This window comes from Mustela putorius, unplaced genomic scaffold, assembly GCF_011764305.1.
Source record: "Mustela putorius furo isolate JIRA1106 unplaced genomic scaffold, ASM1176430v1.1 tig00000788_pilon_pilon_pilon, whole genome shotgun sequence".
In the NCBI taxonomy this organism is placed as follows: domain Eukaryota; kingdom Metazoa; phylum Chordata; class Mammalia; order Carnivora; family Mustelidae; genus Mustela; species Mustela putorius.
In genome coordinates, this window is record NW_025421481.1 from 5,575,946 (window position 1) to 5,602,639 (window position 26,694).

A 26,694-nucleotide genomic window follows, 5' to 3' on the forward strand; every position below is an offset into this window, starting at 1 on the left:
GAATAGGCAGTAGTAACTGGATCAAGAGGAAAGAAGTGCATTTCCAGGCAGAGAAGTATCATAGCCAAAAGGCACATCCTTGAAGCGGAACAGAAAGAGAGTGACTGGGGAAGAAAGGAACGCCAGAACTCATTGTGGAGATCAGGCTGGAAAGGTAACCAGGGACCCAAACAGGTTGTTAAGAATGCTAGTTTCTCTTAAAAGGGCTTTACACATGAAGACAATGTGATCAGATCTGCATTTTGAAAAAGTCACTCAATCTGGTGTGGAAAACTACAGATCTGGCCACAAAAATGCAGGTAGGCCATAATTAGGAAGCTGGTTATACTTCAGATGAGAGATGATGATGGCTGGAACTAGGGTACTAGTAGTGGAAATGAAGAGTGGACATAATTAAGAGGCCCAATTAATAAACATCAAGAAAAATTCATATGAGTCATGCAAGACAGGAAGATGTCACACTTCTACTATAGAAAGGGATGGTGAAGCTAGTCACTTGAGTTAAACACAATACGAGGATTGTTAGTGATGGGGGGAGATAATGAATTTCAAACATGAGTAGGGTAGTTATTCCCAATTATTGGGTCGAACTGTTCAGAAGTATGCTATTGTATAGAAGTACAATGCATCTGTTTTTATTGGGTGTTTCTGGATCTCAGGGACAAAAGAATAGGTCTTGGCATGTGTGTAAAGTGGATCTGAACAGAATGATCCTTACCTTCCATTAGGTTCCTTTCCTTTACACAATCTTCCAAAAGCATCTTTTATGACTAATTTAATATTGTCTCAAGAATTCTATTTATACATTCAGCTAATAAGCCATTTTTAAGCTTTAACAGGAGTATTTATATTAAAGAATAAGACAAGAAGCCGAACGAGTACCTGACTCTCAAGCCATTACCAGAACATGATCGGTTTCAAAGTGACAGGAAGGTTTGAAGCGTTCTCGTTAAACTATGTTAATTTTCCGGAATGGATAGAGGTGGGAACGCTACTTAGAAAACTTATTATTCACAGAATCCAATTTGTTTAAATAAAAAAAAAAAATCATCATACAAATAATGCCTGATTTTGACCTACGAACAAATTAGTTTGCACTTACAAGTTTAAGTCACTACTGACATGGCACTTTTAAGTCGCTCGAGTCCAGTTCCACGGAAGATTGTTATAGGGGTTGACCTACGAGTAGTGGTCTCCTTAATTAGTGATCAGAGGTGTGTATTCAATCGGATCCCAAGAAGTTTCGCAAGCTTTATCGGTCTAAACCTTCCTCCACCCTTTCTCTCCCGCTTAGGAAAAAAAGGGCGCAGGAGCCACTGAGGGGGGTGTTAGTCTTCACAAAACACCTGCCCCACCCACCTCACACACAATAACCTTCCGTTCCAGAACTACAGCTACTGTCTGAAAAGGACGCCTGGCGGTAGGGCGCTCGCCGTTCGGTAACCCAGGTAATCAGGTGCAGACCTCAGAACTGACTGGAGCTGTTTCACCCAGGCGCGGAGTAGTGTCCAATTTCCCAAAAGGGAACCAAGATCGCCACCGCGGAAACCCGAGCTCCGGCCTGAGAGAGGGGCTCTCCTCCCGCAGATGACTCCGGCCCTGGTCTCCCGTCGCCTCCAGGCCTGTTCGGGGGACTCGGGCCTCTCGGATCTGCTCCCCGGACCTCGCCGCTCCCCCAGCCCGGCTCGGCGAGGGCGCCCACCGTCCCGGCCCGCACCCCGCAGGCCCGTCACCAGGCAACAGTCACCAGCTCTAGGGCCTTGGGAAGGCCTACCCTGGGCGCGGGTCCTTCCCTATTCCCTCCTCGCTAGCCTTAAGAGCCCAGGAGGGAGTGTGGCAGGTGAAGGAGATCGCCCGCTGCCCGTGGGCGGTCACTCACCTCTTCCCCTCTTTCCCCGGAGGGGCGGTGCTGGGGCTCGTTTCCCCCGCCCCCCCAAACGCTTCCTGGCGGCTCCTGTTCAGCCTCAGAGTGTGGCCGCGGCCGCCGGCTTACTCCATAGCCTCCTCCACCCGTGCGGCCTCAAAGGCTGAAGCCGGAGGAGGGAAGGGGGAGGGGAGGGGAGGGACTGGGGAAGAAGAGTACGGGAGGGGGAAGAAGACCGAAAGACCGGCCGGCCAGGGCATGACGTCACTTCCGACAGATTGGGAAGGGGCGGGACCCAGGGACTATAAGCCCCGCCCCAACCCGGTACTCAGGGGCGGGGTTACAAGCCGGGGGAGGAGCCGGAGCGCGAGCGAGTGGCGGTTCTTTCGACCCTGCGGTTCCGTAGTCTTGTCAGCTGGAGCGGGGTTCCCGGGCCAGGACCGAGCGGGCGGAGTTTCGTGAGCCCTAGCGGTACCTTCTGTCGGAAAAGGAGGACAGAGAGCCCTATAGATCGTAACCAAATGCGTACTGAAGGGAAGGGCCGCTGAGAGGAGCGGGTGGTTTGGACCTGACTCCTGAGGGCCGTCCGTTTCCCCGCCCACCTGTCCTCTCTGGTCCTGGGTGAAGAGTCACTATGCTTTTTCTCGAGCTACTCTCCCTGGGGTGTCCAGGGAAGCAGTGCTTCACAAACACGAATATGCACACGAATCATCGGAAGACTTTGTTAAAATGCAGTTTGGATTCAGGAATAGGTTCTGATACTCTGCATTTCTAGTAAGTGCCCAGAGGACGCCAGCGCTGCTACAGGTCCCTCGGGCTTTACTCAGAACAACAAGGGTTAAAGTACAAGGTGGCAAGCATGAGAACTATGTCCTTAACCCAGCCTGCTTGTTTAATGATGAAGGTTAGAGAGACAGATGGTCGACCCTTGTCTGCACCCATCATAGCTTTTTCCACCCCACTCCGCCCTACCCTCTTACCTAGTCGCCCATCACTTCTTCATCAGTCAATTCCTCGCTTTTCACTCCTGACCCTCTACCCCTTACTCCTGTCTCCACAGTACCCACAGGGTATTGGGCTACTATTTCAAGGATAAACAGATAGACAGTTTCTGTAACAGAAGACATTTGAAGGTGATGGGGCTTTTATTTGTCATTTTGTCATAAACACAGACTGTTATGGAAAATTGGGCATCCTGTTATGTATGGCTTTCTTTTTGAAGTGATGAAATGATCTGAAATTAAATAATAGTGATGGTTGCACAACTTTGTGAATGTACTAAAAAACCATTGAATTCTACATTTTAAAAGGGTGAATTCCAGGGTGACTGGTTGTCAGAGCAGGTAACTCTTGATCATGGGGTCGTGAATTCACGCCCCACCTTGGGCATAAAGCCTACTAAAAAATAATAATAATTTAGGGACACCTGGGTGGCTCAGTTGGTTAAGCAGCTGCCTTTAGCTCAGGTCATGATCCCAGCATCTTGAGATCGGGTCCCACATCAGGCTCCTTACTTGGCAGAGAGCCTGCTTCTCCCTCTGCCTCTGCCTGCCACTCTGTCTGCCTGTGCTCACTCTCGCTCCTCTCTCTCTGACAAATAAATAAATAAAATATTTTTAAAAATAAATAAATAATAATAATAATAATAATTTAAAAATAGGGATCTCATGGTGGCTCAATTGGTTAAGCAGTTGCATTCAGCTCACTCATGGCCCTGGGATCCAGCCCCATTTGGGCTCCTTGCTCTGCGGGAGCCTGCTTCTCTCTCTCCCCACTGCCCATGCTCTCTCACTCCCTCTCCCTCTCTCTCTCTCTCAAATAAATAAAATCTTTAAAAGAAATAATCTAAAAAACAAAGGTAGATTTGTGATATGTGAATTATATATATCTCAATGAAAAAATTTTACTGTCTCCAATTAATTGAAAAATGTATGTATGTATATTATTTAAAAGTTCACAAATATATATAAAAAGTGAACACAAAGTTTAATTGCTTGAAGGTTAGTCTTCTAGACCTTTCTATTTATTTATTTTTATTTTTTATTTAATTATTTATTTATTTGACAGAGAGGGAGGCAGAGAGAGAGGAAGGGAAGCAGTCCCCCTGCTGAGCAGAGAGCCCAATGCAGGACTCCATCCCAGGACCCTGAGATCATGACCTGAGCCGAAGGCAGCAGTTTAACCCACTGAGCCACCCAGGTGCCCGAGACCTTTCTATTTATTTACATATATTTGTGTGTAATTCAGGAATTCATTTTCATGTAACTAAGATGATGGTACACACATTTTCCACTTGCTTTCATTTTTGTTTTGTTTTTCCTACCTAATGAAATCCTTCCACACTCTAAATTTCATTCTTCCAAATTAGCTGTTTAATATTCCACAGAAAGCTATGACATAATCTATATAAATATAACCCAGGTTTATTGTTTTCAGGTTTTTATTATTCCTCAAAAAAAATTTTTTTACAGAACAACTGGCAGATAAATTAATTCATTTTGTCCAGCTTCTTGGCCTAGATCTCTTTCATGAAGATCTTGCCATTGGTCAAGAGAGGCAAAATGAAGAAAGAAAAAGCAAAGAGCATCATGAAGCCACAACTCTAATAATCAGGATTCTAATGTGTGTGTGCAATTCTTTAAATATGCCCTAAAATAATATTCTAAGTGTAGCTAGCAGTTAATCATGAAACACTTAAGGGTCTATAAATTCACACAATAATATATTCCATACCAGTGAAGCAAGTTCCTGGGTTTACTCTGTTTTTTATTGGCAGACATGGTGCAGTCTTAGTAAATAGATTATGGTTTACATAAGATGGGAGGAAAAGAAAAGAGGTGCCGGCAGCAGATATGCCCTATAAAAGCATAAGGTTGTCAAAACTGGGAAGCCTACATATTTTTGAGTATTCTAAATTTGTAAGAAACATGTTTAATTTTTTTTCTTTTCAGGATGCTCTAGTCCTTTTCAATCTACTCAGCTATGGGATGGTATTATTCACTCCCATCAGACACAGGTGGAAATGAAAAGGAGACATCATTTATGAACATACAAACACTGTTTTACTGGTTTTGTTCCTGTTGATGTAGTATTAAGTCATCTTATGCAAAATATGTGCCTAAGTAGTGTAATGACACCTCTCTTCTTTTTTTTTTTTAATTTTTTTTATTTTTTATAAACATATATTTTTATTCCCAGGGGTACAGGTCTGTGAATCACCAGGTTTACACACTTCACAGCACTCACCAAAGCACATACCCTCCCCACTGTCCATAATCCCACCCCCTTCTCCCAAACCCCCTCCCCCCAGCAACCCTCAGTTTGTTTTGTGAGATTAAGAGTCACTTATGGTTTGTCTCCCTCCCAATCCCATCTTGTTTCATTGATTCTTCTCCTACCCACTTAAGCCCCCATATTGCATCACCACTTCCTCATATCAGGGAGATCATATGATAGTTGTCTTTCTCTGCTTGACTCATTTCACTAAGCATGATACGCTCTAGTTCCATCCATGTTGTCGCAAATGGCAAGATTTCATTTCTTTTGATGGCTGCATAGTATTCCATTGAATGACACCTCTCTTCTTAAAGGAGTTTGTCTTTGCACATTCTAATGAATCATAAAGTATTTGAACCAGTAGGAATGAAGCTATTGAAAAATGAAAAGGAATTAGAATTTGAAAATTCAAACAGTAGTCTCTACAGATCTCTAGGCAATAAATCATCTTATATTTTTTGCAAAAGAAGAAAAGGATTCTGCGAATGGGTTAACTGATGAAATAAAAGTGAAGGAATCTTTAAGTTTAGTATCAGCCAATATACTGTAATATATTGTGCTTAGACTCGGACAGAACTGACTTTGATGAGCTCAGCTTAAACATCATGCTTTCAGATTTATTCAGAAGCCAATTAAAAAAAAAGCCATGTGAAAATTAATCCATGTCTGTGTTTGCTCTAAAACCGCTATGGAAGACATTACCACATTTTTTTTTTCAGAATTACAAGGAAATTTTGTATCTTCTTTGATGAGTTATAAGCTTTATAATTTTGAAAAGTGACTTAGCCAAAGTAAAAAGAGCCAAGATTATCTGGAAACTAAGAGTAAAAAATTTCTATTACATTATAGTAATCATGTTAACTTTAGAATTAGTATATTTTATTTATTTACAATCCTAATTTGTCCTCTCTTGGTGACATTCTATTATCTAACAAATTTATTACTGGCGGTTTTTTATTGTAAGCTCCCTGAAATCCATTGTGGAAATAGGGAGTGTCTAAATAAGTTTTAATAAGTTAAAATGTATATTTGAAATTCTGATCCCACATATAATATATAGAATAGAATAGAGAATAGAATAGAATAGAAAAGTCCACATATTCTTTCTTAACAGACCGGGAAATGAAATGATTTCAAATCCTCTAGCACAAGAGATTGGTGAGGAAAGAATAAAGGGACTTATTCATACAATGAGTGGGAATATGGCTTTACCTTCAAATATCATATTTGACAAAACTGTTCTTTCACTTTCAAAAAAAGGTAATTTCAGTTTTCATTATTTTTTCCTGAACTTTGTAAGGAAGAGCTGATTTTTTAATTACCTTATTTTTTAGAACAGTTTTAGGTTCACCAAAAAATTGAGTGGAAAATAGAATCCCCATGTATCCCCTGCCCCCATAGGTATCAACATCCTGTACCAAAGTGATATATTTGTTACAATCTGTGAACCTATTTTGATACATCATTATCATCCAAACCCTATAGTTTACATTAGTGTTCACTCTTTGTGTTATATATTATATATTACAAATGTGTAATGACATGTATCCACCATTATAGAATCACACAGAATGGTTTCATTGCCCTAAAATTCCTCTCTGCTTCACCTATTCATTTTTCCCTTCCTCATAACTGCTGGTAACCAACATTACTGTCTCCAAGAATTGACTTTTCAAATATGATAAAAGTAGTGTGTTTGGTGTATTGATTCTCTACTCCTTTATTAGAGTTTCCTTCTACATAGGAATTAGACAAGACAGGGGAGCCAACATAGATTCAGTAACATTTATTTTTTTACAATGACTATGATTAACTGAAGTGTTGAATCCATACTACCAGAAAAAAGACATGTAGACTCACTACCAGTCCTCACTATGTATAATCCAAGACCATCTTCTATAAGCATATCCTTTTTCCATTGTATAAACCCTTCCCAAACATCTCCCCACCCTTTACCTTTCAGGACAAACTAAGCAACCTGTTGCTACACTTTATTTACTTCATCTACTTGTGGTTTTCTCCTTATGTTGCCCCTAAAGGTGGAAAGAAGAGCCCCATACCCAAGGCAGTTAAGAGGAATGCATACGTAATTCATTAATGGTTACATCTTTTATTGCATTTGGTCAAATCATTACAGAAGCAAGACGAGAATGATTTGCACCGTGGAGGAGCAAAATATAACAATAATTAAGAGAAGTGTCATAAGGGAAAGACGAGGTGCCCAAAATGGGGGCAATAAAAGAGAAGTGGAACTAAAAGAGAACTCTGAGGAAGACTAATGGACACTCAGAGGAAGAGGAGCCAAGCAAAAGTGATTCTTATCTACTACGCATGAAAAACAAGTTGTCCCATCATTTCCCCTTTAAGATGTAGGGTATCTCTAGAAATTCCTAACTAAAGATGGCTATAATTTATCAGTAAATATGTCAATTAAAAAATAGTTTCCGGGGCGCCTCGGTGGCTCAGTGGGTTAAAGTCTCTGCCTTCAGCTCGGGTCATGATCCCAGAGTCCTGGGATCGAGCCTCATATCGGGCTCTTTGCTCGGCAGGGAGCCTGCTTCCCTTTCTCTCTCTCTCTGCCTGCCTCTCTGCCAACTTATGATCTCTGTCTGTCAAATAAATAAAATCTTTTAAAAAAAAATAGTTTCCAATTATCGGGTCTTTCCCTTGCTAAGCAATCTGTTATGCATTTTGTATGTATGATTAACAATAGGCCTCTAAAGTAAGGATTAAAACTTCCATTTTATACTTGAGGAAACTGAGACTCAGAAGGATAAATAAATACATAAAACATAGTAGGAAAGGAAAGCTGGCATTCTGATGTACTTTTAAAATGTTGTTATTGAATGTGAAACATTCAAATAGTCCTACATGTTTTATTAACAAAAATTAGTAGTTCCCTACCCTTCTCCTCTCACTCATTTCCTCCTCCCCAGAGACATCCATCTACAACTTGTATCTCTTATACCTAAATAGCATGCTTATAATGCCATCTCATGATCTTTTGTTTTAGATACATCTATTAATTTCCTACAGAAGAGAATGGGGTTCTAGATCTCTCCCCTCCCTGATATCTTATTTCCCAAACATCTTATTTTTTTTATTAAGGTTTTATTTATTTTAAAATAAATAGAAAAAGAGAACAAGTGGTGGGAAGGGCAGGTGGAAAGGGAGAGAATCTCAAGCAGATTTGGCACTAAGTGCAGAGCCCACTCAAATCCCATAATGGGTTTTTTCTGAGGTCACAACCTGAGCCAAAACCAAGAGTCAGACGCTCAACCAACTGAGCCACCCAGTGCCCCCCACAAAATACTTTAAATGGTACATAAGTTTTTTATACTCTTTTACGGGTAATAGAATTAACAGAAAATGTTAGATGAAATTAAGAAGAATATATACAGATTAAATACTACTGCGTTTAGCCAGAAATTTTAAACATTAAGTCACAAAAGAATAAACTATTAAGCTTTGTAAAAAGAAAAAAGAGAGTTTTTATGTTAAAACAAAAATCATCCAAGTCTGGGAACCCCTGCTTTAGTTTAGACTGATAATTTTATAGATAAGGGAACAGTCTTAGAGAAACTAGATAATTTGCCAAGTTTCCACATTTAATGAATGGCCTCAGATTCAGACATAGATTTCCATACTTTTATCAGTGTTTTATCATTATTGTTGCAGCAAAGTGTTGTTAACTTATGACATGAGAACGATTGAAATGTATTTGGTGTATGATTGCTCTTTGCTCCAAGTGAATGTGTCAGCCTTCAGAACAGAGAAACACAAAAATTATTTTAGTTGTTCTTTCTAACAAAAGCATAGTTTTCAATGGAGTTTTTCATAGGTTACTAAGAAATCTCTTTTATCTTCAAAAGCCTTTTAAATCTAGCAGTTTGAGGGGTTTTCCGGTTTTTGTCTCTGTAAAAAGGTTTGCAAAAGAGAACTAACTTGAAAATTCACTGATTGCTCACGTATTTAGTGCAAAAAAAACTCACTTGCTTAGAAGAAAAATGTCCAAACCAAAATTTTCTGGAGCAAGTACATTTGGAAGTTTCTCCCATTGCTAACAAATCAGGCATGAATGGGTTTTTTCTGTTGTTATCCACTGAAATCTGATTTTTTTCGTGATCTTCTAGCAAAAAACAACCCCAGCAGACATATTAACAGACATAAAATTAGAAATAAAACAATACAGGCACTAGCTGATTTTATAAAATTAAATAATTAGCTGGCCAACAAGACAATTTAAGCTACTTTCTCTTTGACAAAACACGGCTGGTTAGAGGTTCAGGCTGGCTCAGCTGGTAGAGCACGTGACCCTATTTTTTTTTAATGTTCCAAGTTTTTATTTAAATTCTAATTAGTTAACATGTAGTATATTAGTTTCAGAGAAGAATTTGGTGTTTCAACACTTACATATAACACCCAGTGCTCACAACAAGTGCCCTCCTTAACATCCATCACACCTTTAGCCCATACCCCACCCACCTTCCCTCCAGGAATCCTCAGTTTGTTCTCTGTAGTTAAGAATCTCTCTTATGATTTACTTCTCTCTCTTTTTTCTTTCCCTCATGTTCATCTGTTTTGTTTCTTAAATTTCACATATGAGTGAAACCATATGGTATATGTCTTTCTCTGACTCATCTCACTTAGCATAGTACTTTTAGCTCCATCCACACTGTTGCAAATGGCAAGATTTCATTCTTTTGATGGCTGAGTACTATTCCATTACGTATGTATACCACCTCTTCTTTATCCATTCATTGGTCCATGTACATTTGGGCTTTTTCCATAATCTGATTATTGTTGATGAGAATATATGATTCTTGGGGCCTCTGGGTGGTTCAGTTGGTTAAGCATCTGCCTTCAGCTCAGGTCATGATCCTGGGGTCTTTGGATAGAGCCCCCCCCTCCCCCAATTGTGTACCCTGCTGAGTGGGAAGTCTGCTTCTCTCTCCCTTTGACCTTCCCCCCGCCCCGCCTCCGCTCCTGTTCTCACTCCCCCCCCAAATGAATAAATAAATAAATCTTTTGATCTTTTGATCTTAGGTTTGTAAGTTCAAGCTCCATGTTGAGTATAGAACATACCAAAAAAAAAAAAAAAAAAAAAAAAAGGCTGGTTAAAGGTGTGCAATTGGCAGCACACCTATATAAATTTCATCCAAGAAATAGAAATATTAGTTCCTCTATTTTTGAGAAAAGCCATTTCTTAATTTCCAAATGACTAAAAAACTACTTCACTTGTGTTGAGAACTCTCCTAGCAGTGGTAAAGCAGCGTGATCACTGCAGGCTTCATTGCAAATTTGCATTTGTTTAGCATGAAGAGTTAAGGTGCACCTTTGCTGAGACTTGTTTGCTTTTTACAGTTATTTGGGTTTTTTACTAATAATATCATGACTAATATTTCAAAAATATATGTGTGTATTGTTTTAGAAATGTTAGGGTGCAGAATACAACCTCTCCCTCATTTCTGTGGGGTAGGTCTCAGAAACGTCGATACCAGCTAGAGCAACTCTATTGTTAATATGTTTTACTTGACTTACTTGAATATGTTTGGACAAAGTTTTCCTCAGTACAAACAAAGTTTGCATCCTACTGAACATACTGTACTCCTGCTACCAAAACATTTGCACACTTAATGAAATTGCCTGTTTACTTACTTGTCTTTAATCCCACTAGAGGGTGAAATACTTAGGGAAAGTCCTTTTCTTGTTCATCATTGTATCCCCATTGAAGGGCACAGCACCTAGCTGTTGGTAGGTGTAGACATTTAATGAATAAATGACGCCAAGTACAGTCTCCTCACTGAATATTTTCTTTTTATATATACATCATATATACATATATATATATATATGCACATATGTATATGTGTATATAATCTATCCTAAACAGGATAGATTATAATACTGGAGCACTTGGGTGGCTCAGTTGGTTAAACGTCTGCCTTCAGCTCAGGTCATGATTTCAGGGTCCTGGCATTGAGTCCCACATCAGACTCCCTGTTTACTGGGGAATCTGCTTCTCCCTCTCCCTCTGTCCCTTCTCCTGCTCATGTTCTCTTCCTCTCTCGAGTGCGTGCACTCTCAAATAAATGAAAAAGGATTAAAATTGCAATACTAACACATCTTGCACTGCTTCTCTTCTTCTCTGCTCAGTTTCTTTCCATAAAACTTAATCACTAACAAACACACTACATATTTCACTTCTTGTTTGTTTGTTTCTCTGTTTATTGTCTCCCATCCTCCTCCCCTAGAATATAAGCTCTGTTAAGGCAAGGATTTTTGCCTGTTTGGATTACCATTATATATTTGGCACCAAGAACAGTGCCAAGAACAAACTAGATCTCAATAAATATTTGTTGAATAAGTTAATGTTCTGCCTTGATGCTGCTGCAGAATACTCTTTTTTTTTTTCCAGTTTTGGACTTATTTATAATATATCTACTTGTATTTCTCAGTGATTTTATAAAATTTGCCTTTGCCCATTTCATATGTGGCTATGTCAGCCTCCTTATTTAGGGCATGGCTGCTGAAAGTCCACTAGTTTTTATGTATTTTCTCTAACACCTGTTCAGTGCCATGCCAAAAGATTAGTACTAACAAATGTGGACTAATTGATTAGAGGCTATCTATGATACCAAGTCTTCACTAAAAGACTACTAATTTGATTTCTTTTTGGTCATTAACTCAAAGGTAGCAAAGTGAGATGCCTTTAGGAGACAGACAGATCAGAGATCAAGGGAGTACTTAATTATCGATCATGTAAAGATACATACACCATTGTTTTGCTTGAATTGTATGGCCCTCTCAGGCTATTTTTCCTTTTCCCACTTAACACAGAGATAGAAATATCTGCAGGGAAAACTACAGCAAAACCTATAGTATCAAGAAAATGGTAACTGAGACCCTGCCATACTGTTTGGGGTACAACAGAGTGGTAGGGTTTATGGTTAACTGGAAATGACATGCCAACCCAAAGAGAGTATCCAATAATTCATACCAACTGTCTGTGGTTAGGCATTTGAATTCAAGCCCAGTGTTTTATGAGATCTTGTGATTTTTTTACAGGGAAACTTGAAACCCAGAATTTTACAAGAAATCTGTCATTTTTATACAAGTTAATTTTATTCAAAATACTTTGTAACAAAACAACCCATAGCTATGGTCCAAATTTAATGCATAAGCTACCAGGTTGGGAGCTCTGCAAGAGATTTACAATAGCTACTACTTTTATAATTTTGTTTGACTTAAAGGAAAAACAATACATTAATTATTATCTCATGATTAGGATAATGAAAAATTTCATTAACTCTTAAAAGAAATGACCAAAAACCCAAGTTAAGACTAAGCTAATACTGTATTTTAATTTAAAAGAGAGAAATACAGTTATCTGTGTCACTTGAATAAAATTATAATTAGTAATCTTATATTCTCTCAGATCTGTACAATAACTCTTAAGCTTGAGTAGCAGTTTTTTATATTTGGAATTGACCTATTGTTGGCTTTCAAAGCTAGGTCAGGAGCATCTGGTTAGTTCAGTCAGTTAGGCAGCCAACTCTTGATCTCAGGGTTATGAGTTCAAGCCCCATGTTTGGCTCCATGCTGGGCATGCAGCCTACTTAAGAAAAATATAAATGAGGTGTGCCTGGATGTCTCAGTCATTAAGCATCTACCTTCGTCTCAGGCCATGATCCCAGAGTCCTGGGATCAAGCCCCACTCTGCTTGGCAGGAGGCCTGCTTCTCCCTCTCTCACTGTGTCTTTCAAAATTAGTCTCTTTAGATTTGGTTAAATATAAGTTAGATTTAATTATATTTTATCAGTTTTTAGGTGGTTAATGGAAATGTTAACTATTTGTTTTTGTTTTTAACTCTGGGGTTGACAACCGGATTATTAATGCATCATTTAAATGTCTGGATACTTTCCTGACCAGTTATAGTTACAATTAATCAGCAGTTAGTACCAAAAGGAAAGACTAGACTGACTGAGTATGCAGAAGATACTCTTTGATGTCATAATAAAATATTATAATCAAGAGAGAGATTGCCTATTAACTGATGAGTATTCTGATATTCAGTCAGGAATTATTGAACTTTTAGGTAAAAGAAGATATTTAAATCTTAGTTTTTTTGTATAATAATATATATTTTTTAGATTTTTTAAAATTTATTTGACAAAGAGAGATCACAAGTAGGCAGAGAGGCAGGCAGAGACAGAGGGGGAAGCAGGCTCTCTGCTGAGCAGAGAGCCCGACATGGGGCTCGATCCCAGGACCCTGAGACCATGACCCGAACTGAAGGCAGTGGCTTAACACACTGAGCCACCCAGGCGCCCTTGTATAATAATATTTTAAAAGATTTTATTTATTTATTTTATAAAGAGAGAGAGCAAGGGTGCGGAAAGGAACAGAGGAAGAGGGACGACATGCTCAGGCTCATGACCCTGAAATCAAGAGTCAGACCCTTAACTGACTGCACCACCCAGTTACCCCTAAAATATTTTTAAAGATACAAGTTTCATGGGGAACCTGATTGGCTCAGTCGGTAATGCATATGAATCTTGACCTCAAGGTCGTAAGTTCAAGCCCTACATTGGATGTAGAGCTTACTTAAAAAAAAAGAACATTTAATAAACTGAGTATTACATTTTAATATTTTTCTTCAGTGGTGTCAAAGTACTTGATGAAGTCTTTTTTCACATCACTAATGTTACCTGCCATGTAAATTGTACTATCAAATGTAACTAATAGTATAGGACATTAGATCTAAGGTAACTATATCACAGGGGCATTGTAAGAAACATACTTTAATATAGTATAGCATTAGAGAGCTGAGGTATCTGGAAATATTAATTTCTGATGTATTACATCAGATCTTTTGGCGATCTTTTACAAAAATAAAAACTGAGTGACATACATTATGTCACTTTTTTAGCTATGTAGGTAGCCATATAATTTCTTGTTAAAAATAAAATGTTATTTGATAATGATGGATGTAATTATGCTTGCCATATAGAATTATAAAGATTTATTCATTTTTTATTAGAGAGCGAGTGTGTGGGGGGAGAGGGAGGGGGAGGGGGGAGAGTGGCTGGGGAGAGGGAAAGAGAGAGGAAGAGGGAAAGACTCTCAAGCAGACTTCTCGTCTGGCTGGAGTTGGGCAGGGGGCTTGATCCCATGACCCATGAGATCATGACCTGAGCCAAAACCAAGAGTTGGTCCCTCAACGGACTAAGCCACCCAGGCACCCTGTAGAATTATAAAAATAGTTTCCTGTGTGTTTGAAATATTTCACCATAAAACCTTCTTCCTGTAAAAAAGAATCCACAAACCAAATACAGCATCATAGCCTTATAACTGACTACCAAGTATTACAATCTTCATTTTTTTGTAACCCATGTTACAGAAAATGGGAAAAGAATAGAAGCACTTGAAACAGCATAACTGTATCTAAGATTGTTACTGCGCAATGTTAGAGAAGAATCATGAGGGCTACTTACCTTTATAACTCTTGTATCAGAACCTAACACCCACAAGTTACAAAAACAGGGAAAATTTTTCAATAACTGTTTTAACAATTTCCTGGTCTTTTGTAAAAAAAAAAAAAAAAGCATTTAAGCTAAGGTTAATCTTTCTGTTTACAGTATGATAACAAAACAGTGATCCTGAAAACTCTTGTCAAATCAAAGCAGTTTTGCAAATGAGATCATTATTGAAAAAGTATGTGACAGGGGTTGCCTGGGTGGCTCAGTCATTAAGCGTCTGTCTTCAGCTCAGGTCATGATCCCAAGGTCCTGGAATCGAGCCCCACATGGGGCTCCCTGCTTAGTGGGAAGCCTGTTTCTCCCTCTCCCACTCCCCTTGCTTGTATTCCCTCTCTTGATGTCTCTCTCTCTCTGTCAAATAAATAAAATCTTTAAAAAAAAAAAAAAGTATGGACAGAACAAGAAGTCTGGTTTTTACTGGAGTATCACTCTGAGCTATTCAAGGTATCTCTGGCATTTTGCCCGGGCACATTTATTACTAAACTATTTGTGTCCAGCAAAAAGGTAAATCATTCACTTAATAAATAATTTACTGAGTACGTGTAATGTGCAAAGTTTGAAGGGATGCTGTCTCCCCATATCCACTAAAAAGAAGAAGCAGACTTAAAACAATGTCAATATTTACAAGCATATTGATACATTTCTTCAACCCATTTCTGGTGCATTACTAAGTGCCAGGCACTGTTACAGCGGTTAGAATACATCAGCATACAAAACACAATGATGCAGGCCCTTGAGGAGTTTATATCCAAGCAAGGGACAGCAGACAATAAAAAAATACACATCATATAAATCATATACATAAATCATCAAGTCGTATAGTTTGATGGAAGGCAATACATGGAATACTTGCAATATAAAGGGAAAAGAGCTGGTTAAGGGGATTTAGGGTACTAGAGTGAGGGAGAGCGGGAGCTTACAGTATTAAGGCGGCCAAGATTAGCCTCATTAAGAAAGTAAGAGTTGAGGGGCGCCTGGGTGGCTCAGTGGGTTAAAGCCTCTGCCTTCAGCTCAGGTCATGATCCCAGGGTCCTGGAATCGAGCCCCGCATTGGGCTCTCTGCTCAGCAGGGAGCCTGCTTCCTCCTCTCTCTCTGCCAACTTCTCTGTGATCTCCGTCTGTCAAATGAATAAATAAAATCTTAAAAAAAAAGAAAGAGTTGAGCAAAGCCTGGAAGGGGGAGAGAGATTCAGCGAAATGGCTGTGAGGTCTGTGTAGGATAGAGGTCTTGGGCAGAGAGAATACTTCTCTCGCCTAGCTGGAGAATGCTTCTCTCGCCACACCCAGAGATTATGCTTCCTAGTGCAGAGGACCTAGGGGCGATGCATGCGTGGATGCTGAGGACCAGTAAGAAGTGGTGAGCAGAGGGGAAAGTAGTAGGAGATAAAGTCAGAGAAGTTGGGGGCCATTGTAAGCCATTGGAGAAACTTTGTTTCTGCTTGGAATAAAATGGGGAATCACTGGAGGGTTTGAGAACAGTACCAGTAGCCTGATTTGACTGACATTTATAAAGATAATCCCGTCTTTTTTTTTTTTTTTTTAAGATTTTATTTACTTGTTTGACAGAGATCACAAGTACGCAGAGAGGCAGGCAGAGAGAGAGAAGGAAGCAGGCTCCCCGCTGTGCAGAGAGCCCAATGCAGGGCTCGATCCCAGGACCCTGGGACCATGACTTGAGCCAAAGGCAGAGGCTTTAACCCACTGAGCCACCCAGGCATCCTGATAATCCTGTCTTTTGTGTTGAGAATGGGTTGTACAGGAGCAAGGGTGGAAGTGGGAACATCTTTTTTGAAGGCTCTTGTACTAATCTGGACAAGAGATATGGTGACGAAGAAAAAGAGTAGCAATAGAGTTAGTAAGATAGGGTCAGATTCTTGATATATTTTGAAATATCTTAGAAAAAGATTGTCTTTTAACCTCACTCTATATTTTAGTACCAGGCAGTGGCATTTTTAGCATTATTTCTCTTAAAGCCTTTACAAAGAATTGTTCCTTCTTCAATTTCTTGTTTTAAAAAAATTCTGATGTCACAAGAAACACATTTGCTCAAATTTTGTAGCGGTTCTGTCAGCCTTAACTGAAGCTTCTTTTTCATTACTTCAGAGAAAAAGATGGTTTTAAGTATATATAATGGAAGCAGTCCCCCATTTATGAATTTTGTTGTTTTGTTTTAAGTAAATGCTATGCCCAGTGTGGGGCTCGAACTCACGACCCTGAAATCAAGAATCACATGCTTTGCTGACGAGCCAGCTGGGTGCCCCACCGCCATTTGTGAATGTAGAATGAAATATATTCTTCTTAAGTCAGTTATTCTGTACTTAGTTTTTCATCAAAATAATAATAATAATAATAATAAAGGGAGCTTGGGGCCAAGTTTACATAAATCTTTACTTCTATAGTCACTAAACCAAAATTCATGTGTATGATTTACTTGTAAAATAGTCCCCAGATTCCAAGTAGGAATTACGATGAACATCTCCCCTGCCCTCCCCTTCCTTACCACTTAACTTCTGCACATTCTTCTTTCTCACCCTGCCTCCTCCTCTAGGTAAATAAATTATCTTTTCTGCCTATGGCCGAAAAGTTACCCTGTCCTGTTAGAACTAGCGGTGTCATAGAGAAACTCACTCGTTCAAATTTTGTAACAAGCCACAAAAGAACTTGACAAGGGGGTAGGATTCAATAAATGAAGGATGAGGGGATGCTTCTGGAAACCTGGGATAGAGTATTTCAGGGAGGCTGAGATTTGGCTATTTATGATAGGGTCTAAGCATTTCCCTGTTACAGGGTTTACCTACACTGTCTACAAGCCTGTCTGGAACATTTTCCTCCCAAACCTTATGGCTTATTCCTTCACATCTGTGAAGGCCTCTGTTTAAAATGTTATCATCTCAGAAACACAGAAAGCTTCCCTAAGATAGCTACCCATCTTCTTCCTTCTAACCTCTTACTCTGCTTTATGCTTTCTTAATGGCACTTAATTAAGTGCCTGAAATTATATTATGTGTTTGCTGATTTTTAAAAAATTGTTCTTCTCTCCCAAGAGAACATAAATTTCATGAGTTCAGAAACTTTTCTTTTCTTTTTTTACTTCAGAATTTTGGTTTGTTTATTCATCACCTAGAACAGTGTCTGGAACATAGCAATCACTCACTAAATTTTCACTGAACGACAGAACGAATTAATGGGGACTGAAAATTGGCAGTACATTTGAAGCTAATGGAAATGTATCCCAGGGTCCAGGATAAAAGAGCTGCGTGGGGTGCCTTCCATAATAATATTAGCTGATGGATTATTTACCCCAGATACATATAGTAATCTGGGATTACTTTTGTGTAACCCAAACTGGAAAGGAATATTTATCATTTTTAAAAGAATAAAATTGTAATATTGAAAAGCAACCATTTATATATGGACCATGTAATTACAATGTAAGATTATTTAGACCAGTGTTTTTATGGAAATACAAATTTTCATTATTATAGGAGAGCATTACACTAAGGATTGGTTAGCCTAGTTTCAGTTAAAGTACATACATGAGAGTAGAAAATAGAATATGAAGAATTCTAAAAAAGTTTCAAGTATTTATACCCTCTATAATTCAGAGACCTTCTGCTACCCGCCCCCTCTCTCCATCTGCAACCCTCTTCCTCTACTCATTGGTCAAAAATTTTGAGAGGTTTTTCTTATGTTGGATTCCTGGCTAGAAAAAAAATTCATATTAAATATTTGACAATACCTGTTTTTATGTTGGATAAAACACAAGAACTGTTTTATGTTGGATCTGGTTGTAAGAAACTTAAGAAGTTTCTATGTGGAGAAGATCCAGATGCCATACCAGATATTGATTCAGATTTGTTCCTTCGTCATCATTAAGAGACTATTATAGCCAAGTAAGTTGGAAAGGAACCAAGGGAGAGTGTGTAATAAATATATAATAAAAGATAGTTATATGAAGGTAACTTTTTTTATCTCCAGTGCAAGTTCTTCTGTAGTTCTTTTTTTTTTTTTTTAAGATTTTATTTATTTATTTGGCAGACAGAGATCACAAGTAGGCAGAGAGGCAGGCAGAGAGGGGTGGGGGGAAGCAGGCTCCCTGCAGAGCAGAGAGCCCAATGTGGGGCTCGATCCCAGGACCGAGGGATCATGACCCAAGCTGAAAGCAGAGGCTTAACCCACTGAGCTGCCCAGGGGCTTTAACCCACTGAGCCACCCAGGTACCCCCTGTAGTTCTTTTTGAAAGCTCTTTGTCTGATTACCTTTAATCTAAAAAGGTGAAAATTTTCTCTCTCAGTGCTGCTTCCAAGTCTCACCTCCCCTTCTATTACCTACCTGCCTGTTTCCTTGCTCCTCTGCTCACTCTCTCATCTCTTTTTCTGACTGTCTCAGATTCTTTCTCATATGTGTCATTCTCTCTCACCCCTTTCCTTCTCTTTTCTAGGAAATGACCTAGTTTTATAGAGGAACCTGACCTTCCCAGTTGAATAAATGCCATGAATTGTTTCACTCGATGTCTTGTGGCAATTGATCTCATTCTTTAGTTTGGATTTTCTTTAAACTATCAAATATTTTCAGTATTAATTTCCTAAGATTGTCACGTGAGAGGCAAAATAGCATAATAGATCTAACTGTGGGTCCTGGGGCCAAATTACCCAGGCAGGTGGCTTAATCTCCTTGTGCTTCATCTTCCTCATTTACAAAATGGGAATAAGAATGGCATCTACCCCACTGGGTAATAATTAAATATGTAACATTTATACTCAATACTAATATCATAAATTTTAAAATATTACAAATATTTAAATTGTATAATTATTTAGATATTAAATACTATTACTACATTTACTATTACTTGATACTAATATTGAGCACTACTATGTGTCAGACACTGTGCTGAAAACTAACATAGGTTTATGAAATTATTTCTTCTATACAATATTTTTTGTAGGCATTACTACTATCCTATTTTATAGGTGAGGTAATTGAAGCTTTAGAGAGAAGTTAATTTACTTAGCCAACTAGAAAAGTAGGTAATGTTGTTTTCCTTAAAAAAAAGTTTCTAAGGCATTACTAATTTTTAGAAAAAGCATTCATACGGTGGGACATAAATTTATTTTCCTGACTTACTTGGAACTTCTCAGCTAATAGATTTTTTTCTCATTCCTTTCTTTAAACACAGGGCATATGGCAAAGGGTATGTTGCCACATGTATCCTGTCTGTTGGATGCAGTTAAACAACAACGCTAATAAAGTATTCTGAACTTAGCATCTGGAATCTTTTTGGATTAATTCAATCATATCTTACTAAACTTCATTCGGATGCCATTACTACTGTAGCTTTTTACATTCAATTTCTCATTACTTTTGGCTTTTGAGAGAAGTGGAGGAGTTGCAGGCATTTAATATTTATTTCTATTCAACAACATGCTTTAAAGAAAGATAATGAATATGAGTCCTTGCACAGGGCTATGTGCGGCAAGCATTTGGAAAGTGAAAAATGATCTCAATATTTCCCCCTAAATAGCATCGTTCTTTTGTCTCTTTGTGAAGTTTATCCCTTATTGAATAAGATTCAGATTGTATCATTATATAATTTAATTGAAAAAATTTTAAGATTTTATTTATTTATTTGTCAGTAAGGTAGGGCTAATACTAATAATACCTACACACCTAGACCTGAGGTTACTGAAGACTTAATGAGGGAAAAGTACAATAAGTTTGGCACAGGGTATGCACTCATGTGAAGCTACTACTCTATTGTTATATGAAGGATGTAGATTCTAGATAGAGGTTGGGTCCAGGTGTTTAAATTTTCAAAGACAGTTTAATTCCAGGGTATCACCATAGGTGTGTTTAAGTAAAAGCCATTTTATTGACGATAGATAAAAACCCTGAAATTGATGGCCTTCGGGATTTCAAAGGTTACTCTGATTAAGAACTTCTTTCATGTGTGGGGGCTAAGGCATCTTCAATTGTAGATGAGCATCAGGAGTCGCTTAGTTGACATGCTAACACAGCTCACAGAACAGTGAAAAAAGCACTGCTCGTGTTCACAAAATTATTTGTGTTTTGAACATGCCTCTGATGAGGTTCATGACATGCCACCCCAAAATATGACATTTGGCATATTGAATACTTTAAGCTGAAAGAGTCTGAAAACATGGCAGGAGCAGGAAAGCCACCCTGACCTTCTCCCTCCTTGCTCATCACTCGCCTTCCCTGATAAAAGCCAAAAAACAGGGCCATCTGGGTGGCTCAGTGGGTTAAAGCCTCTGCCTTCGGCTCAGGTCATGGTCCCAGAGTCCTGGGATCAAGCCCCACATCGGGCTTTCCACTCAGCGGGGAGCCTGCTTCCCCCTCTCTCTCTGCCTGCCTCTCTGCCTACTAGTGATCTCTGCCAGTCAAATAAATAAATAAATCTTTAAAAATAAATAAATAAATAAAAACCATAAAGCAGTCCTGTTAGAGGTGCCCTCCTTACATTCAAGGTAAGGAGCTTCTTTACCTCTGAAAACAAAGGGACACAAGAAGAGTCAGAACAAACAGGCCTTGCTAAGTTTTCCCCAGTTTATTACAATTACCTGGTACTCAGCCTATCGTATTCTTCTACAAGTGTCTACTGGTCATCAAACCTAGCATAAAAGTATGAGGACTGTTTCTTTGAGTTTTCATTTCCTTATGGAGGTTCCTGTGGCAAACAAAACTTAATTTGTATGTTTTTCTCCTCTTAATCTGTCTTTACACACTTTACTTTTGAGACCCAGCCTGAGACCCTAAGAGGGTCAAGGAAAACTTTTTCCTCCCATATACTTCCAACTTATTAACCACAACACTTAAATCCCTTGTGTATTTGTCTTGAAACTAGGATAGGAGTTCCTTGCTTCTCCTACTTCATGGAGACATTTTGAAGATCAAATGAATAATATATGTAAAATAAGATAGTACCCGTTTTGCTAGGGAGCGCTTTGTAAAGAAGCAGTTTTATTACTCTGAGGCAAAGAAAATATGAGCAAAAGTAATATCATCCACCATATTCTGGAAAAAAATGAGTCCAGCATGAGGCCAGTTTGGATATATACATTTCAGGTTGTTGTCTTTTTTTTTTTTTCTTACTTGCTTTTTCAAATTTTCTTTTTTTTTAATACTTTTTTTAAAGACTTTTAGACATTTTGCCAACACTTAACAAGGAGTTTGGAGAAAAAAGGAAAGGACAGCTCAATGTCTTCCCCAGCTGGCTCTTCAAATCAATAGTAACCTCAACATGTCTTTGAAACAACAACAAAAAAGAGAAATTATTTAAGGAATTTCAAAACACCTTCCAGAAGCTTTACATTAACACTTCTGGGGGGCAAGAAACTACCATTTGTAAATACAAGCAATTCTCTGGTGATTTTCTCAAACTGCTATACTTAGACTTCAGAGACAATGTAGCCTGAAGATTGTGTGATTATCCTTAAAATATGTTAAGGAAGGTGGACAAAAGGTACACATTTCCACTTACATAAGTCATGGAGATATAATATACAGCATGATGATTATAGTTAATAATACTGTATTGCATATTTGAGAGTTGCTGAGAGAGTATACCTTTAAAAAGTTAAGAAAGTTTTTAACTTCACAAAGGAATACAAATTAAGTTCATGTATGCTGATTCACTTAATCATGCCATTAAAAGTACTTACTAAATGTGCTATTATCGTGGATCCGGTACAGTTAATTCTGTTAAAAAATTTTCTTCCCACAGAAAAGGAACATTTTAATTCATTTGTTCTCTGAAGAAAGCATGCACTTTCCTTTGTATGTATTATTGTTAAGTTACTTTCTTAGGCTACTGTGAATTGTGTAAACAGAGTAAGATTTTTTTTAAAGTAGAATATTTTAAAAGTCACAAATCTAAAATTCTTTAATATCTAAAACCATGATTTTGGCTTCTCTAAATCTTCATCACCCCAGAGAGTATTTCATGGGTTTCTTCTTCCCTCCTGGTCTTCTTCTTCTCTCCCTCCCCCCTCCCTTTCTCCTCCTCCCCTCCTGTCTTCTCCCTCTCTCTCTTTTTTTAAGTTGGTTAAGTCACTTTGTGACATCATTTTTTCAATGCCATATACGTTGCGGATTAAATCCTTGTTGAAAGTTACACAGCAATACATTCTTTTGTGGTCTTAATTTGCGCTTTGATCAGAGAAGAATGTATCATAAGTACTTGAAAAAATATATATTGAAGTAATGTCATCTTTTTTTGTTGTTCAAAAACTGATAGTTTCTTGAAATTGAATCCTTAGAGTCAAAGTTCTCAATTAAGAGTGTGAAAAGGTTTCAGAGGGCTGAAATACAATGTACTTTCTAAAATCATGTGCAATTTTTTGTGTGTGTATGTGCTTATGGTGTTTTTCTAGGAAGTAATCCACAGCATCACCAGATTCTCAAAGGGTATTATGATCTAGGCACATTAAGAACCACCGAATTAGAGAATCAACACTATTGATTCTGTCTTCAGAGAATATACTAAAGGCCTTTATTGATGTATATTTATTTTCAAAATTTTGCTTTTACTTTATGAATAAGCTATTATTCTCAACGTTCAGATATTATGCTAAAATAAAGGTATTCGCTGGATGAATTCTGAGTTCCTGTCCACTTAAAACAAAACAGAAAACAAAGTAAAATAATTTTATGATACTAGAAGATATGACTACCCTAATCTGTGGGTGTTTTGAGATGAGGAGGACATTGATATATCTCCAGTAGGAGACCTGAAAGGGTGATTCTAAGATTTTTTTTTTTTTTTTTTTTTTGATGAAGATCATAGGTAGGCAGAGAAGCAGGCAGAGAGAAAGGAGGAAGCAGGCTCCCCACAGAGCTTGACCCCCAGGACCCTGGGATCATGACCTGAGCCAAAGGCATAGACTTTAACCCACTGAGCCACCCAGTCGCCCTTGAAAGGGTAGTTCTAAAGGGATCAGGAAAACACTGAAAACATGCAGCCAAATATTCTTTAGTGGAAGAGGTGCAGGGGAGAGTCTCCTTATTAGGAGAATCAGGTTGGGGGATTGCTCAGTATCACTGTGAAAGGCTAGAACTTTGAGGAATGCATGAAGGATATGACCATGTCTTTGTATCTGCTGCTGAGGGGATTACATACAACCTTAAGGAAACATCTTTCCTCTGAGCCTTTTTTTTTTTTTTTAAATTTCTAGAGTAAAAATGTACATGCATAGATTTGTATTTCAAAGATTGGACCAGAAATATCAAAGATACAAAGGCAAGTGTGTGGTATGGCAGGTAACATCAGGATATGGGCTCTGGTGTCAAAGATCTTGATTTAATACTTGACTTCAGAAGGGAGTTCAGAAGGGAAAATGTTAGCAAGTAAGCTCCCTAGATTTAGGTGAAATCCAATTTAGAATTGGTAGAATTACTAGTTGTTCAGCAATGCTTGAAATATTTTACTATTGTATAAAGTGAATGAAAAATTCTTATAACACTCTCCAATAAAGCTTATTTTGGCCAACAAATACACTATTATTCAATTGAACTTGTTTACGAAGAAAAGTTGACTTCTACTGAATAGTTTTTGGAGGTTCTGAGGCATGAATTCCTAACCCAACAGTTCCGCTCCACCTAGTGACAGCTCCACAAATTACAGTCACCCTGCTTTAGAATTCCCAAGGGTATTATTATTCGTATTTAGATTAAATATTTTTCCTTTTTGAGAGAGGATTTACAAAGTTTTCCCCCCTCTATAAAGTCCAGGTCCAATCATCGAAAACATTACCTCCTGTTAGAATATTCAGTAAATTTCTATGAAAATTAAGAGCCTAATTCATTAGTGCTTGGGATTCTGCTTAAACTTCTTATGCACTTTCTCAGGTACTAGCCAGGTAAATGAAAGATTTTTTTTTTTTTTTTTTTTTTTTTTTTTTGAGGTGCCTGGGTGGCTCAGTCAGTTAAGCATCCATCTCTTGGTTTTGATTCGGGTCACGATCTCAGTGTTGTGAGATGGAGGCCCACATTGGGCTTCATACTGCTGAACCTGGAGCCTGCTTGGGATTCTCTCCCTCTCCCTCTCCCCCTCCCCTACTCCCTCCTCTTAGAAAAATAATTTCTAACTCAAAGTAATAAATGTTGATACAAAACTTTTCTCTTCTCACAACTTATATACATAAAGAATGTTCAAGACTGAAAGGCATTCTTGAGACCTTTTCCTCTGGCATTCTTTCTTCCCTGTACTCTCTACAAGTGTTTTTGGAAGTGTTTTTAGTATGCAATTGCTGGGACGCCTGGGTGGTTGAGTTGGTTGGACAACTGCCTTCGGCTCGGGTCATGATCCCGGAGTCCCGGGAGTCCCGGGATCGAGTTCCGCATCGGGCTCCCAGCTCCGTGGGGAGTCTGCTTCTCCCTCTGACCTTCTCCTCGCTCATGCTCTCTCTCACTGTCTCTCTCTCAAATAAATAAATAAAATCTTTAAAAAAATAAAAAAAAATTTAAAAAAGTATGCAATTGCTTATGGGCGAGAAAGACTTTTGACCATAAAAATCTAAAAAGTTAGCATTGTAACCCCAGTTCTTGTCACTTGACTCTGCCAATTATATTAGACAACTCTTTCGTTGCCTGATTTATTCAATTCATGAGTATAGTAATTCATTATTGACTATTCAGTATTGATGAATTCAGTAATTCATCAATAATTGATCTGTGCCAGCACTCTGTTTCTGGCTGGGACGAGCCATGCCACATGGAACCACTTGCAAACCAGGTTTGAAGTTTTTTCTCTGGTATTAGATAACCTCCATAAGGTCACAGATGTTGGGTGAGGGAAGGTAAACAGTGTGTGCAGTAAAAGTGCTCTAAGCCTGAGCTCATGGAATTTTCTTGTCCAGCCTGAATCCAGTCTCGTAAATAGCACTTCTCCCTGACACTGACGTGCTGCTGTGCATGCCTAACCTGCAGCAGGGCAGCAAAATGATCCCAGCAGCAGGACCCAGAACAGCCTTTCTTGCTCAATTTGCGTGAACATATGGGTGGCTAACAGTTTGACCAGAGGATCAGATACTTGAAAACTACAGGAAACCCGGGAACTAGAAACTTTAGGAAAGAAATACATGGATGGATGTCTCACAATAGTCTCCAGGAATGAGGATATTTGTGTTTTATACAGAGAAGGCTCTTAGTATCAGGTAGACAACATAGTCTACATTGTGAGTATTGGCTAGCTTCTTGCCCCAGCCATCCTAGTGCTTGCTCAATTGTTACATCGTGGGAAAATTCCCTCAGCTTCTTTTTAGTCTTTAGTAATGTCCATTCTACTATTCAGCCCATCATTTAAGGATAAGTAATCCTATTTTTTAATTTCTAGGATCTGTTATAGTAATCTGTTGTGATAGATGCATTTGCCTCATTAGTCTTTGAGAGATTATTACTTTTAAGTTTGTTTTCTTCCCTTAGGGATTCATTCTTGTTGCTCGATTTGGTGTACCTCTTGTGGTGTTTTAAGTATCCCTCAAATGTTTAATGTTTGGTTGTCCTTTCTTTTCCCCCCTCTTTTAAAAATTCCTGTTTACCTGTTGAATCTAAGTTCAAGTTATGATGTCTTTCCTCAGCAGAAGCACCTATGTTGCTAAGTGCCCTAGGGTACTGCTCTGTCAGAATTCTTTCTAATGTCTGAGCTCTTATCTTTAGCCTGAGATCAGTGCCACAATCAGCTGTTTTCTTTAATTTTTTTTTTTTTACTTTGATGTCTTTAGTGGGTATAAAACTATTTTAGATTCTTTCCCTGTCCAATCCTTGCACTTCAGTTCTTTCTGCTGAGCCTGAATTCCAAGAAAGAGCATAGGGTTCAGCTGTTTCCAATTCATTCTCTTAACGGCTTGCCCATGATCTCCAATTCGCTGTATTTGTCCTAAGATTAAAATATCTCTGGAATTGTTATGTATTTAGTAGTTTTCTCCTGCCCTGATCTGGGACATGGGTTTTGTTCTTGATTCTCCAACAATATAATCTCATTTATTTTTCATC

General features: G+C 38.4%; 2 protein-coding genes across 3 annotated transcripts in view; one reads left to right on the forward strand and one right to left on the reverse strand.

Annotated features, from left to right (window-relative positions):
- The window catches only part of SCYL2 (SCY1 like pseudokinase 2), a 60,076-nt gene extending 57,949 nt beyond the window's left edge, over positions 1-2,127 (reverse strand). For both annotated transcript variants that reach the window (XM_045084800.1, XM_004742952.3), the window contains exon 1: positions 1,880-2,127. The gene's annotated coding sequence lies outside the window, so the exon portion shown is untranslated. The remainder of the gene's footprint in view (positions 1-1,879) is intronic.
- On the forward strand, positions 2,123-26,172 carry DEPDC4 (DEP domain containing 4). Its single transcript, XM_013051485.2, is given in 12 exon segments — positions 2,123-2,152; positions 2,197-2,365; positions 4,961-4,974; positions 5,471-5,629; positions 5,860-5,876; positions 6,255-6,400; positions 13,009-13,053; positions 13,056-13,238; positions 14,544-14,682; positions 14,778-14,833; positions 15,071-15,186; positions 26,125-26,172. Coding segments are annotated over 12 exon segments (1,122 nt in total).
- The last annotated feature ends 522 nt before the right edge of the window (positions 26,173-26,694 follow it).